The sequence below is a fragment of the Natrix helvetica genome (genome assembly GCF_964273705.1).
Source record: "Natrix helvetica genome assembly, chromosome: 2".
NCBI lineage: Eukaryota > Metazoa > Chordata > Lepidosauria > Squamata > Natricidae > Natrix > Natrix helvetica.
This window is the reverse complement of record NC_138552.1, coordinates 218,358,598-218,372,591: the sequence shown is the minus strand read 5'-3', so window position 1 is coordinate 218,372,591 and position 13,994 is coordinate 218,358,598. Positions and strand designations below refer to the sequence as shown.

Below are 13,994 nucleotides of genomic sequence, written 5' to 3'. Positions count from 1 at the left end.
TGCATGCAGCCTATTGTCATTTGGATGTGGATCATTGTTCCTAGTCTGGAAATAAACATGGAACCATTTGATGAAGGTTTATCTGGTCTATTTTACCTCTTAATAGTAGAATAACTTTTCTAATTAAAGTGAGATGAGCCTACTACTTAAAGGAGAAGTGGGTGAAGAAAGAAAGCTGTCTAATCTCTAAAATTCCTTGCACATTTTTTCTCAAACATAGTCAGAGTTGACTTATATATAATTCAAATATAGCCGTGTGATTTGTTTGAATTTTTCAAGTCTTTTTTATTCACATATTCAAAACCATGGTGAGTACAGTTACATTAAAGACCACAAAAATATGAGAAAAACATACCATTTAGAAACATTCTAAGTCACATACTGCTCCAAGCTTAATTTTTTCAGGCTTTAAAGTGATTTCAGTGCTCCTAATAATTGAGTGTATACATATATACCTCTGATTTCTAACCACTTTACTCCTTCATTCTTTTTAGATTGCACATAGGAATAGTGACTGTCAAATTTATGGCTTTCAGCCAAATGCTTTCCCTTTGATTCAACATCTCTTAGGGCTCAGTAATCTGCCCCAGGTACAAACTATAGTTTGATTTTGAGCTATGCTTCATGAAGGAGTAGGCTATTATCCTGGTCCAGTTAACCCTAAGTTAAAAATTGATACAGGCCCATATAAGATTTCCTTCCAATGTTGATGTTATATGGAACGGAGTAATGTCAGTACAATGCATGCTCTACTTTCATGAGCCAATACATAATGTTTTATCTCTGGCATGGTTACTCTCAGTGCACTTTAGATAAAAAAAATGTACAGCTCATTTTTAACGCCATTCTGGAATAAACAAAATATTTCAGTAGATGTCTATATTTCACTTTAAATGTTTAAGATTAGTGATTTCCAACTGAAGCAGGCACCACTGCTAGAGCTGGGGGAATAGTGCACCTAGCAAGGATTTTTGTAGCAATTTTGAGAATGGCTGTATTTCAAGCAGCAGGGATATACATCCTGTTATTTTTCTGCTGGTATTAAGGTTAGCACAAGAGGAAACGTCTCGACACTTAAAATCTACCTAATTTACTACTGCATTTTAGCCAACAGTAATATTAGTGTTCTAGTCTATATGTTCATATTTATATAGTATGGCTTACCAGAGCATAAGTAGCAAATATAAAAGAGTTAACATGAGAAGCTTGAGGGAAAAAAGCAACTTTCATTTATTAAAGACATTCACTCGTTACTATGGTGAAGAGAAAGAAAGAAAAAGAAGCATTCATTAGTGGTCATTTGCTCCAGTTAGGAAGACGTCATTCTTCAAAAGTGAGTAAGAAATGCATTAAATAAAAGAATAATTGTTCAACTGAGATATGGGAAAATATTTGAACACAAGTACATTCAAAGGCAAATAACCACAGTGCACATTATCTCAAAAGTATACATACCTTGGAATAGTTGATATATACATTAAAGTGCCATTTGCAAGTTCATGCATTTGTCCACCGAAAGAAAACTGCACAGACCCACTGTTTGGAAGAACCACAACTGCATAAATCAGCATTTAGATAAAGAGAGTTACACACTTTATTTTATTACCGTGTTCCCATACAAAAGCTTATTAAACAAAAAAAAATATCTAAATCAGCAGATTGAAACAGTGTTCAGCCGGGCTTGATGTTCTATTTCTCCAGATATTTTTTTTTACTTTCTGTTCCAACTTCTCTCCTCGCTAATCAGCAGTGCATAGTTATAGTACATGTTGTGTTCTCAAAAAGCTGGTGTTGAAGATGCCCTTTGGGGTGTGGGTTTTACGGTACTTTTCCAAGCCCTAGGATTTTCTTGACATTTTCTAATCTCTCTGTTGCATGAGTGATAAACGTTTTATGCTGAAGCCACATACTGTTCAAATTCATTAATTTGATAAACTGAAGGAATACTATAAAGATTGAGGAAACAAAGTACCATTCCAAACAAAGTTCAATTATATCTACCTATAGATGGAAATAAAGCCACTATATGCAACCATAGTAAAGGTAAAATGACATTTGTAGTATAGCGGTTGAAATGTTGGATTGGAAAGCAGTTTCACTTTCCGCAATACTGGAAGCTCACTAGATTACTTTGGACTGGGGATTTTTGGAGTTTTTTTTTGGGGGGGGGAGTGTTTCAGCCCCTCACCCATAGGATATTTTGCAAGGAAAAAAGTAGAAAGTCAATGCAATGAGTGCAAGCTTTTTCTTGGCTCCTGACAAAAAGACAGGATCTAAATATAATGAATATATCCTATTCAGAGCATTTGTTCTGAGCAAAAATGAGTTGAAAAATGAGTTTTAAGGTCTTACTGTTGATTAACAACAGGTTTTATAAAGATTTGCATTTGCTGTAACTTTAAAGCCAATTTTTTTCAAGATCTGAAGAAAGTTACTGAGACTGAAAAATCTTTTATTTCAAAGCTAAAAATCACAGGTAGTTTCACTCTGTGGTACAATCTTTCAAGTATGTTGCACTTTCATGATTGCCAATGGCTTCTTCCTCTATAGAAAATCACTTTTAAAAAAAAAAAAAAACCCAGAAATTTGTGATACATTGGAATACAGCAAAATTTGCAATGTCACCTGAGTTTTGACACAGCGTATAACCCAGCTTGATTAAACTTGCAAATGAAACAAATTCGGTGTTTTAATGTTATAAAAGTCACTGTGCAGAAGCCTTATCTAACAAAACTTCAAAATGAAGCATTATACTACAAAAAAAAAAGTTTAAAACCATTTATTTTACAAACTACTCATTAGCCCATCATAGTTAACGATTGTCTTTATCTGTCATTTGGTACAATGGGTTCATGATAGCAAATGTTCCAAACCACAGTCACAGGATATTACTAATCTATTGCACCAAAATAACCAATTTTGTGTGGTCACAACATCTACAGCAGGAATGTAAACCTCAAAAGTCACTATACCTTTATGAGAAAGATATTTTCTTGTTCTGAAAACAGTCTTAACATTTCCAGGTATAGGTCTTCGACAGATATCTCTGCAAAAACTAATGTCTTTTAGTCCACATTGTGATTTCATTAAGCTGGATAAATGAAAAACTCGTTTTGGCCATTCCAGTGAGGAAACAATGGGTTGTCTGAGGAATCCAATGGTCAGCTTCCACAAAACATTTTTTTAACCTGCTAATTTGTAAAGTGTGCAGTCCTTTTATAAATTATTGCCAATCAGCTCATATCATAATTTAATGAGACCTTCATTTGTCCGGAAAGAATCTTTACAAATCCATTGCTGTCAAGTTTTCATGATTATTTTTACAATAAATTGCACTGAAAGTTGGATGCTTTCAATGTAACGCTAGTGCAACCACTTTTCTGTTGGCACAAGATTGGTATAATTCAGTAACTATAGAGAAAAAGGCCGTTTCAAGAAAATATTGACTTGCTTTATTTAAAAATGTATTAATTTTAGTTTTTTCGGACGAAGGTCAATTCTTGACATTTTCCTTAAAAAATAAATAAATAAATCTAGTAAAGGACCTATATTGTTAAATATAATTCTCATCAATATGGATCTGCTGCTGCAGCAAAGGTTAAGTAGTTAAAATATAAATAAATGTAACAAACTGCTAGAAAAACCCGTTGATAAAAAATGGAAAACCCTTGCATAATAGTCTGGAGTTTTCTACCGGTGTCCTAGTTGTTTTCAAAGCACTCTGAATTTTAAAAAATTTAGAACTCCAATCACCGAGCTCGTGCTGAGTAACACCTCATGTATTCTGTCACCCATGGATTGTCTGGACCTGAAGGCTTGGTTCTCCATGTTCTTTCTACTTCTGCTGTGTGTATCCGTCTTTGTGGTAACTTTCTTTTTTCCACTTGTCTTCTGTTCTTTGCTCTTAATGCAGATTCGTGTATCTGCAGAGACAGTTTAAAAATAGGGAGGAAGGGTTGCAAAAAATAACAGCTTTCAAATCACTTGATGAAAGTCACGTCCAAATAGTCTTCTAATTCATAATTTTGATATATTTGTGCTTTTCAAACTTTGCACGTTTAAGATGTGTGGAGTTCAACTCCCGGAATTCCCCAGCCACCAATTCCACACATCTTAAAAGTTGCCAAGTTTGAAATATACTGCATTATATAGATTCCTTTTATGAATATTTCACTCAGTAAGAGGTGGCTTATTAAATTCAACTGTTAGTCCTATTTCATAACATTTGCACAAAATATGCAAAGTATAATGTATTCCTATTCTGCTTTTCAATTTTGTGAATGATTACTCCTGAAGTTACCAACCAATAGTTATTCTATGCTAAGATTTCTGTTAATATTTACTAGTACTGCCTAATTGCTTTATTTTTTATTTATTTTAAACATTTATATAGCCATCTATCTTTCAACCAACTCTGGACAGTTTCCTATCAAAATAATATGCAATATAATTGAGACCTATGAGTATCATAACTAATATTACTAATAACTAATAATTTTAGCTACATTATGAGAGAAGCTAAACAAAAAAAAATCCAGAAATCATAGGAATAGGTAAAATTAAAAACTACAATGTTAATAGGTGAACTGTGCCTATAAAGTAGCATTGGACATACAGACATCTGGATAAAAGCACACAAAATTTTTAGCTTAATTTGATATAGAATACATATATTATGAAATAATAGTACAATACCATTAAAAAATACTGGGCTAGGATATCTGTTTTGGTTCCCTTGCCTTAACAGAGATTAATTTTCACTGGAAACAAAAATAACTCAAGGAAAGACTTGCTTATGTCTTAGTCAAAACATTCCTTAATCCAAAAAAAAAACAATTAGCACCTTGTACTTGCTGAACAATTCAGCTGTGTTATCCATTTTCCTTAAGAAAAACAATGTTGCTTTCCCTTTAAAAAAAAAGAAGAAGAAATTGTCTAGGCAGATAACAATATTTTTATATGGCCAAAAATTGGTTCCTAAATTCCCCATCTTATCTAAAACTAGTAACACATTTTCTGGATTCCCTTTGATCAATATGAACAGATTTTTCACCAGTATGGATTTCAGTCACCTGCTGATAAATCAAACCAAGAATTGCAACAGAAAGCTTATATAACAGGCCCGTCAAACTGGCAGCCGGCAGGCCAGATGAGTCACGCCCAGGACACTCCCACCCTGACTCTGCAAAGGCAAACACCGTGATAGATTATTATCTGGGTGCTTGGCTTTCATATATTAGGAATTGAGGAAGGGGCTTTCCTACCTTGCATTCAAGTTACAACTCCTTGATAGACTATTTCTATTGTATAGTATTTACTCTTATTTAAAATTGGGCCTGGCACCAAAAACATATGCGGTTCTTGTTTGTTAGCTTTTCACGTAGGTATGACCACATGGCATGGGCACTCTATGAAACATTACTCAAATAAGATCAACGGATATTTTAAGGTTGTGCAAAAGATCTTAGTTATGGATAGCTCTGCTTTTATTCAGGCAGCAAGATGCTTTAGAGAATATTATGCATGCTTGGATAATCATATTTCAGCTTAATAAGTCCAAATATGAATTTCTTCATATATCTGCTTCTTGGTCTAGGCCAGGGGTCAGCAAACTGCGGCACTGGAGCCACATGTGGCTCTTTCCTCCCTCTGCTGCGGCTCCATCACCTGTTGGCGCCACAATTTTGAGAGGAGCTTCCGTTGGGGGGGGGGAGAGAGAAGCACAGTGTGCCAGGAGAAGACTCTATGGCAATGGGAAGGTTTTCCAGTTGTTTCCACAATTGATAGAGTTTTCAGTTATGACAGGTAGAGGAAAAAGTATGCCGCACTAGGAGGAGACTCTATGGTGGGGGAAACTGAACTTCCGGTCAGTTCCAGAATTGAACAGGGGGCTTCCGGTTAGGAACTTTGTGGCTCCCGGTGTTTTCTTTTCTGTGGGAAACGGGTCCAAATGACTCATTGAGTGTTTAAGTTTGCCGACCTCTGGTCTAGGCCAACTATAACCAAGAAGCTTTTCTGTTAACAGCATGTATTGCCCCATTGTTTTCCAAATTAGAAAGCTGTGGTTAATAGCTAAAGAACAATATAAGCAACTCACTTCAATTTCATTTTACGTTCCCTCTTGTTTCCAAGCTGTTAAGTTTTCTCATTTGGGTGAACGTAAAAAATATCATTATTACAAGATGTCCTAGCTGGCAGACTAACTCACAGGAAAGGAAGAACAGAGACAACAAGGTTCAGTAGTTCATTACAGAACCTATGAAGCTGAAATATGGATGGCTGAATTCCCAGTTTTGTACAAATACCTTCTTATCTGTTCATAAATACTGAATGTACTCCTTTGTCAAACTCCACAGTCTCTCACATCTTCAGAGCAAAAATGCATATCTTTTGATCAGTCCTTACTATAGGTACCACTAATTTTACTTGAGTAGAAATTGCCATTACATCACATGGACTTTTGGAAATTGGTTCAAGTTCATTTATACTTAATCTTTACTTAACATGCCATTATTAATTTTAGTTTATTAAGGTAGCATACATAGAGGTTTAATCAGTATATAGTTGTTCTTAGGGCTTTCCTTTTCTACTTTCTCTTCTTCACAACGCTCTCAGAAGTTCAGTAACATTATTTTGCAAGAACTTACAGCTTCTCAATGGCACTCAAGTTCCTATCAAGGTGGCGTCATCAGCACTTCAATGTTTTGTGCCATTCCTAAACTTGCGCTCATCCTGTCTCATCCTCATCCTGACTGCTGTTTTTACATATATCTTATGCTGATTTTGATGGGGGCTAAGTCATAATTCTAGCATCGAGAGTTCCTTCCACAGCAGCACTGAAATGGCAGCCAAAAAACAAAACAAAAAACTTTTCATTAAACCAGAATCAACAAGAAACAAGGATTTAGACCCATTTTGTACCACAGTGTTATTATTAACCCAGACATGTTAACAGCCCAAGGAAACAATCAGTTATGTCTTCAGAGTGTCTCCTCTGGGGCAAAAAATGCCCCCTGTATCAAGCACATTAACAGGCTTCCAGATACTGTTTGCAGGCTTCCCCTGGGAACTGGCTTGCCACTGGGGGGACTGGAATTAGATAGGCTTGGATATGACCCAGCAAGGCTTGTTATTTCCAAATTACCCTGGAGGGAAGCTCTTTTTAAAAGGAATCATAATTTTAAAATAAGTACAGATTTAGATGATGAAAACCTTTTGGCTCCCAAAAAGTATCCTCCTCTTTAAAAATATATCCTACCCCTTTGAAGGAAAGCAAGATTGGCACAGGAAATTCTTGCCCCAAAACCAAGGCGATAGTTTTTCAGTCCCCTATACCCAATTTAATACATTGCTGTGGGCCATGGAAACAAGGATCTTAATTTCAAGTTGTTGACATTTCAAAAACTGGCAGCAGTCTTAAACAACAACCAAAAATGCAAGCAATCTGATGTTAAAAGAACTTCCAGGTCCCTTTTCCGAAACTGGATATTGCAAGCAAACAGGACGCAAGGCTTGCTGATGGCGGAAAGGAGGTGATCCATTTATTCCCAAAAGCAAAGAGGTTTGCTCCTGGGGGCAGCTACAGAGTAAATGGGATACAGAGTGTTTGTTGGGGGGGGGGGTCTTTGGTGTGACTTTGGAGGGCGATGGTGTGTGCATGTGCTGGTTCTAATCTGTGACAGTCAAAAGGTCCGTGTTATTTGTCTTTCCTGGTGTCTTATTGGTTTGCTTTTGTTGTGTCCGTGGTGTCTAAACAGCTTGGTTTATAGAGGTGGGGAAGTGTGACTGAACAGGTTTTTTTGTATGATTAATTACTCTTGTCCAGGTACTTAATTTTGGTGTTTGGTTTTGCTATTCTCAGTTGATAATTTAGCAGAGGTGCCATTTAGCAATCTACTGTTAACAAGGTATTTCACATAATTTCTGGTCTCAGTGGATCATGGATTTGGGTTAATGATTAAGGGATAGCTGAGACAATGAGAGAAATAAAGTTAATTTGGAATAAAGAATTTCCTATGCTTATTAATTTTATAATAATAGGATTATTAATCCCTTGATAATTAAAATAAAATTCTTTTCACACTGGAATAATGGGCCAGCAAAAAGCTAACATGGGCATTGTTACACAAGACAAGTGTATAGGCAGCAAACAAGGAAGTGCATCTAGGTCAAAAGGACAGGCAAAACCACATTCAAAGATATTTTTCCCATCTCCTGTGTGAGTCTTTGGACCAAGGTGGGCCTGCTCTTATAAAGTACAAAGTAGCTTCAGACACAGGAACCTCAATATGAGAGGAACAATCCAAAACTTAGATCCACATGTCCTAGATTTCCTATCCAATAAGTAAGACAATTAAAAAGTTTTATTTAAAAAAAGTTTACATCTGATTGTGTTCAGCATCCCATGGCACAAAGGCAGGGAAGCAGCAAAATGCTAGTTCATCTTGGACCGCAAATACCCTGCCTAACACAGGGCTAGCATAAAGCCAAATATTTAGACCAGTGTTTTTTAAACTTGGCCCCTTTAATATGGGTGGCCCTCAATTCCCAGAATTTCCCAGCCAGTATCTTCCTAAAACACATACTTATTTCGCTTACTTCATTTACTGAAGCAGATGCTCGGACGTTGTGTGTCTTCTGACTGCCTGTGTCAGTCTGCTTTTCACCCCAACCATACAAAGCAAAAGGGTGTTTTATTCCCAAAGTTGTTTCTGTTCTTTGTGGGGATTTTGCTCCTTTTCTGTCACCTTGCCTGCCGGGGGCACTCTTCTGACTCAAAGGCTGCTTTTGCGGACAACTTGACCTGTCGATTCCTTTCCCTGCAGTTTTCCTTTCATCTTTCTTGACAATAACCTTCCCTTCCGATTGTTCTTGAACGTCGACCTCTGGGAAGAAAATGACAAGTGAACTTTGTTTTAGCCTGCCCAAAGTGCAGGCAATGACTCTCATCTACTTTTGCAGCATAACTCTTTTGATTGATTTGGAATTGAAGGAAGCGGTTCCCTCTTTTATAGCCATTGCAGACCTAGAATGCAAGGTGGTCCATTTTAACTGTCTCTTATGCCACATTTGCACCTTAGGAGAAATAGCTGTTTGCATCCTATTCATTCATTTAATTTCTCTTTTTCCAAGGAGACAATAGCAATAGCACTTAGACTTATATACTGCTTCACAGTGCTTTACAACCATCTCAAAGTGGTTTACAACATCAGCATATTGCCCCCAACAATCTGGGTCCTCATTTTACCAACCTTGGAAGGATGGAAGGCTGAGTCAACCTTGAGCCTGGTGAGATTCGATCTGCCAAATTCCAGACAGCTGGCACTCAGAAAAAGTAGCCTGCGGTACTGTATTCTCATCACTGTGCCACTCAATAATTTGGTCATCCCTCCCATTTTCTTTAATTCTCAACAATCCTGTGAGATAGGTTAGTCTGAGAAATATTATTCCATCAAACCTCATAGGTGAATGGAGAAGTGAACCAGAGTTAGATCTGATTCTAAATCAAACAGTAAAACTGTAGCAGCAAAGGAAGGACATCCAGAAATGGTCATACAATATTCCAGTACTTTTCCCCACACAGACAGATCAGGAAATCCACAGATTGTGCCATGTGCGGAAAAAAGTGCTCCTCCATCTTGGCTGCTGTCATTTGGGGCTTTGTTACAATTCCCCCCCAAAAATCTGCAAATCCTGCTTATTTTTGGCTGGCATCTAAAAGCTTATGCAACTTTTAAAATGCATGCTACCATGGCAATGACTTACATAAGCAGCAAGCTGTGTTTCAGTTTAAAAATCACCCATCTTATCTAAGAATCTACCACACTTGTTGAGTGTATGTTGTATAAAGGTGATTCTTATTATTGAAAGCCCATGGGGAAGGCTATACTTCAGTCATACAATTGGGAGTAACAGAAGGTTACTTAAACAGTTTTAACATTAGAAATATAATAATGTCCATGACATTATTATCAGTCTGACATCAGCAAAATGACGAAGGGTCATCTAAGCCAGTATCATAACATCATCCTTAAACAATTAGCAACATTATATTGAAATTTTTCCCAGTTATCATTCTCCCTACTATCATTTATAATCATATATGCCATGTACATCAATTGTACACATGTCTTCCATTTGTTCTATTTTGCAGATTCTATGGAAAGAGAACCATATTTCATAATATTAGCATTTCAGAGCCTATTGTAAAATTGTTTTTTATCTGGCAGCAAAGTAAGTGCTAGTCTTGACAATGTATTTCACAAATGGACTGAAACTAAACTTTGAGTGGACCTATTGTAATAGCAGTTAGATTTAGACAGTTAGAAAGTTATACCACTTCATGGGGCTTTATAGCCTCTCAAAGCAATTTACAGAGTCAGGATATTTCCCCCAACAATCTGGGTCCTCATTTTACCAACCTCAGAAGAACGGAAGGTTAAGTAAACCTTGAGCCAGTGACTTGAGCCATCTAACTGCTGGCAGTCAGTAGAATTAGCCTGCAGTACTGCATTCTAGCCACTGAGCCACCACAACTCTTCTAGCTAATAAAATTCCAAGTGAGCCAGAAAATGTACTGTGAGTCATCAAGGGGGTGGGATTTCTGTTTACAAGACCAATCAAAGATGTGTTTGAGACCATGGTGAACAATATTTTGGCAGCGGAACAGCACATTGAATTATTTTAGGGACGTAAAATTGGGATTTCTTAGGGTTTTCTCCTCTAGGTTTTAAGAGGTTAAGGGATGTTCGTTTATATTAAGCATACTAAAGGGTTGTTCTTAAGATGTTTCCCATTTTAAAAGTAGGAAACTGTGCTGCCAAATTCTGCAAACCATAGAAATGGTTTCAGACATGAATTCCCCAGTGAAAGGTATGCTGGCTTTGTCAGGATGAGGTATGTATGTAAATTGATAAATACTTGCCTCTTCTGTAACTTCTTTGATGTTGTTTATCCCTCTATATGAAATAGAGTCGTTTGACTGAGTTTCAGAATACTTTATTACTATTATCTATTTATTCTTTTCATGATACCACAAGGTTGGCTTTGAAGAGTTTCAAATAGCTGTTAGATGCTCTGATGAAGCATGGTAGATTTATATATATTTCAAATTAATTGCAGGTGATTGTTTACGAAATATGTGGTTTCACATTATGATGTATATAATTCCAACTATGGGTGTATTGATTACATTTGTTGCAAGCTGCCCTGAGAAGATTCTGTCCTGATGGCATTGTCAAACGTATGAAATAAATGAGAGTTCCATCTTCTTTTAAGATTGATAAATTCTGGAGACTGGAAGTCAACCAAGCTGAGAGTTAGGCACAAGTAAGCCTATTGATTTTTAGCACCAATTAGTTTCAAAACCTGATCCACACCCAGCTTAGATTCAGAGCAGTCCATCCGTTGGGTTAGTATGGTTAGTTTGTGGCTTAGAGAAAGCAAGGGGCTTACCTTTTATTTACCTTTAAAGGAAGCTTGTTTTACCACTCAAATAAGGCCATTTGACAGTGTTTAATCTACAAAGCACAGAGCAGTTATGCTGAAGAAAGATCTTTAAAGTTCAGGAACATGCTGAAATACATAGTAACAAATACAAGGCCAGAACTGTATACCCATATATTCTCCTCAGAGAGAGAGGGAGAGAGGGAGAAAGGGAGAGAGAGAGAGAAATGGATCCTAATTAGGGTTAAAGCTCAAAAAACAATGCAAGGAGGAGGGAAGGAAATCGAACTTTAGCAGTTCATCCCTGGGTGATTAGATCTCTAAACCAGCCAGCTGCCACCTTGCAATAAGGTCACCCAAGCCATATGGATTAAGCTTTCCCACACAACCTGGCAGGCCACAGCAGCTTCCTCCTCCCACCAGTCGGGTTCCTGCAGGTGGGGGTGTGGAAGCAACGTCCTGCGAAAAGAAAGCCAGATCCGCCTTCGACCGTTCCCTGCCAGATGGGTTCTCATTAGGAGAACTCGGCCATAATCCGCGCTCAGTGGCAAGAGACAGACGTCAAGAAAGCCGGAAAGGCCGCTGGGTCCTTACGCCTACCTGTTCCCTGCCCTGCACGAAAGAGCGTAAAGCGACCCGTTAAGACAAAAGCTCGGCGCCCCTCGCAATTCGGCCGGTTTAAAAACTCAGCCCCCGCTTCAGAGTCGGAGGTCCAGCTCCGCTGCACGAAGGAAGCCACTGAAAGCGAGTCCTGGGACCAACTATCCTAGGTTCCCAGCGGCCCTCCAGTTCACAGGCAAACCGGCCGGCGACGGCCTGCCTTCCCGAAGCAAACGGCCTAGCCATCTGCTCAAGGTCATTGCAGAGTCTTGGGGAGGGCTCGCTCTCTCGCCCCCAACCCTCCTCATCCTCACCCGAGGGAGCAGAGCTGCTCTGGTACCCGGCCTAGAGGCCCACACCAGCGGCTCTCAAGGACGAGGCAGGGTAGCGGCGAGGGATCGAGTATTCTGCAGGGGCGCAGGAGGTTGCCTTGGGGGCTGCAAAAAATCCGGACAAATTGCGTCCGGAAAGGAAAAGTGGGGCTTTTTTGTTTGTTTTATTTTAATCTCTTTGCTTGCCTATACTGTAGAGAACTGCCCTTGTTTTTTTAAGTCGGTTCGAGCCTAGCCTGCCTGCAGCTCGATTCCACCTGCTCTCTGCGCTCGGATCCACCGCTTTGGTTGCCTGAGGCAAATGCAGAGTCCCCCGAGGGAGGATCGGTCGATCCTGCCGTGGATCGCGGCTTTTGTTTTTGTTATGTTGCTTCTCTTAATGACTGCAGGCCTGGCTGGCAGAGAGAGAGAGAGAGCCCTGAGCTGCGGAGCCCAAAGCTCAGTCCCACCGCCTCGACTATTATTAACGCCACTGAGTCACTCCAACAGACTGTTTACCGCCATCCCACCACCCCGGCCTATCCTTCATTCCCCAGGCATTGGAGCAAATACCGGGTCTGCCGGGAGGTTGCGCCGGCGCCGAACTGGAAGCCACATCCTCTCCGGGCGCGCTGATCCCGTCGAGACCGAGATCGCTGCCGGGGATTTCGATTTCTCCGGCAGGATGCGCCGCTTCTTCCTCCGGCTGCCGGACAACTGAAGGGCTGGAAGTGCCCTGGGACGATAGGGAGCTGCCGCTGCCGCTGCTTCCGTTCAAGCTGCTGTCCTGCTCCCAATCGTCCCAAAACCAAGGCCGATGCGCCTGTTCCAAGAGGCGTCGACTCAGGCGGTAGCGCAGTAACTCCTGGTAGCAGGGGCCGCACGCCTCCCATTTCGGCTCTTTAAAGCACTTCATGTACTCGCTTTTCACGCACCGCGACGGCACCATCGCGAATCGCCTTTCAAAATCCAAGCTGCTCTGCGGGATCTCTCCCTCTGATCGGGGAATTGATCACCGGGGGGAAAAAATAGCCCACCAAAAAAAAACCACACTCTCCTATTTCATGATCTTCACCCCACCCTCCCGCTGGAACGTTTAAACACAAACAGCAACGTTCTGTATCCGCCTCCGCTCCCTTTAGCCAATCGACGTACGAGTTGGAGGTTCTGTGCCTACGTCACGAAACAGGCTTTTAAGCTCCTCGAAAACATCAAAGGCGGTAACATGCTGCTGCTTGGCAGTTTAATGGAGTGGGGTGATGGGGAAGAGACGGTCTAATTGAATAAAGAAGAAGGTAGCAACAGCAGTTCTCTTCGATTTCGTTCCGGAAGCGGAACATGCACTCTTCGTAATTCCCAGATCTGAACCACTTACCAGTGCATCTGCTACTATAAAAAGTGTCTCTCTCTCTCTGGTATCTATCGCACGTAACCATCACGCGGGTTAGTTGTTAGGGCCATTTACGCACTACGTAGTGGCTTAAAGCATCACGGCCGTTGTGTTAGCTCCAAAATGATGTCGTTTGTACTTGGGTTGTCTAAGGTATATGATTGCAAATTATAGCAGGTTGGTGTTTAATTCTGATGTTTTTATCTGGGATGCTAATACATCTCCCTCTTCTCTAGTATTCCCCCCTC

General features: G+C 39.7%; 1 protein-coding gene across 4 annotated transcripts; it reads right to left on the bottom strand.

Moving 5' to 3' along the window:
• Window positions 1–2,143: 2,143 nt before the first annotated feature.
• CCSAP (centriole, cilia and spindle associated protein) lies at window positions 2,144–13,700 on the bottom strand. 4 transcript variants are annotated; one of them, XR_014174300.1, is made up of 4 exons: window positions 12,930–13,700; window positions 8,599–8,885; window positions 6,648–6,836; window positions 3,823–3,923 (listed from the first exon to the last, which is right to left on the bottom strand). XR_014174300.1 is itself a non-coding variant. In XM_081940677.1 (3 exons), exons 1-3 carry the CDS (start codon window positions 13,303–13,305, stop codon window positions 3,712–3,714), a joined length of 888 nt encoding a protein of 295 aa, XP_081796803.1. In that variant the 5' UTR covers window positions 13,306–13,696; the 3' UTR covers window positions 2,144–3,711. The 4 variants fall into 4 exon arrangements, 2 of the variants coding, with proteins under 2 accessions (XP_081796803.1, XP_081796804.1); XR_014174301.1 differs by lacking the exon at window positions 3,823–3,923 and adding an exon at window positions 4,870–4,908; XM_081940677.1 differs by lacking the exon at window positions 6,648–6,836 and having other exon boundaries at window positions 2,144–3,923; window positions 8,586–8,885; window positions 12,930–13,696.
• Window positions 13,701–13,994: the final 294 nt, after the last annotated feature.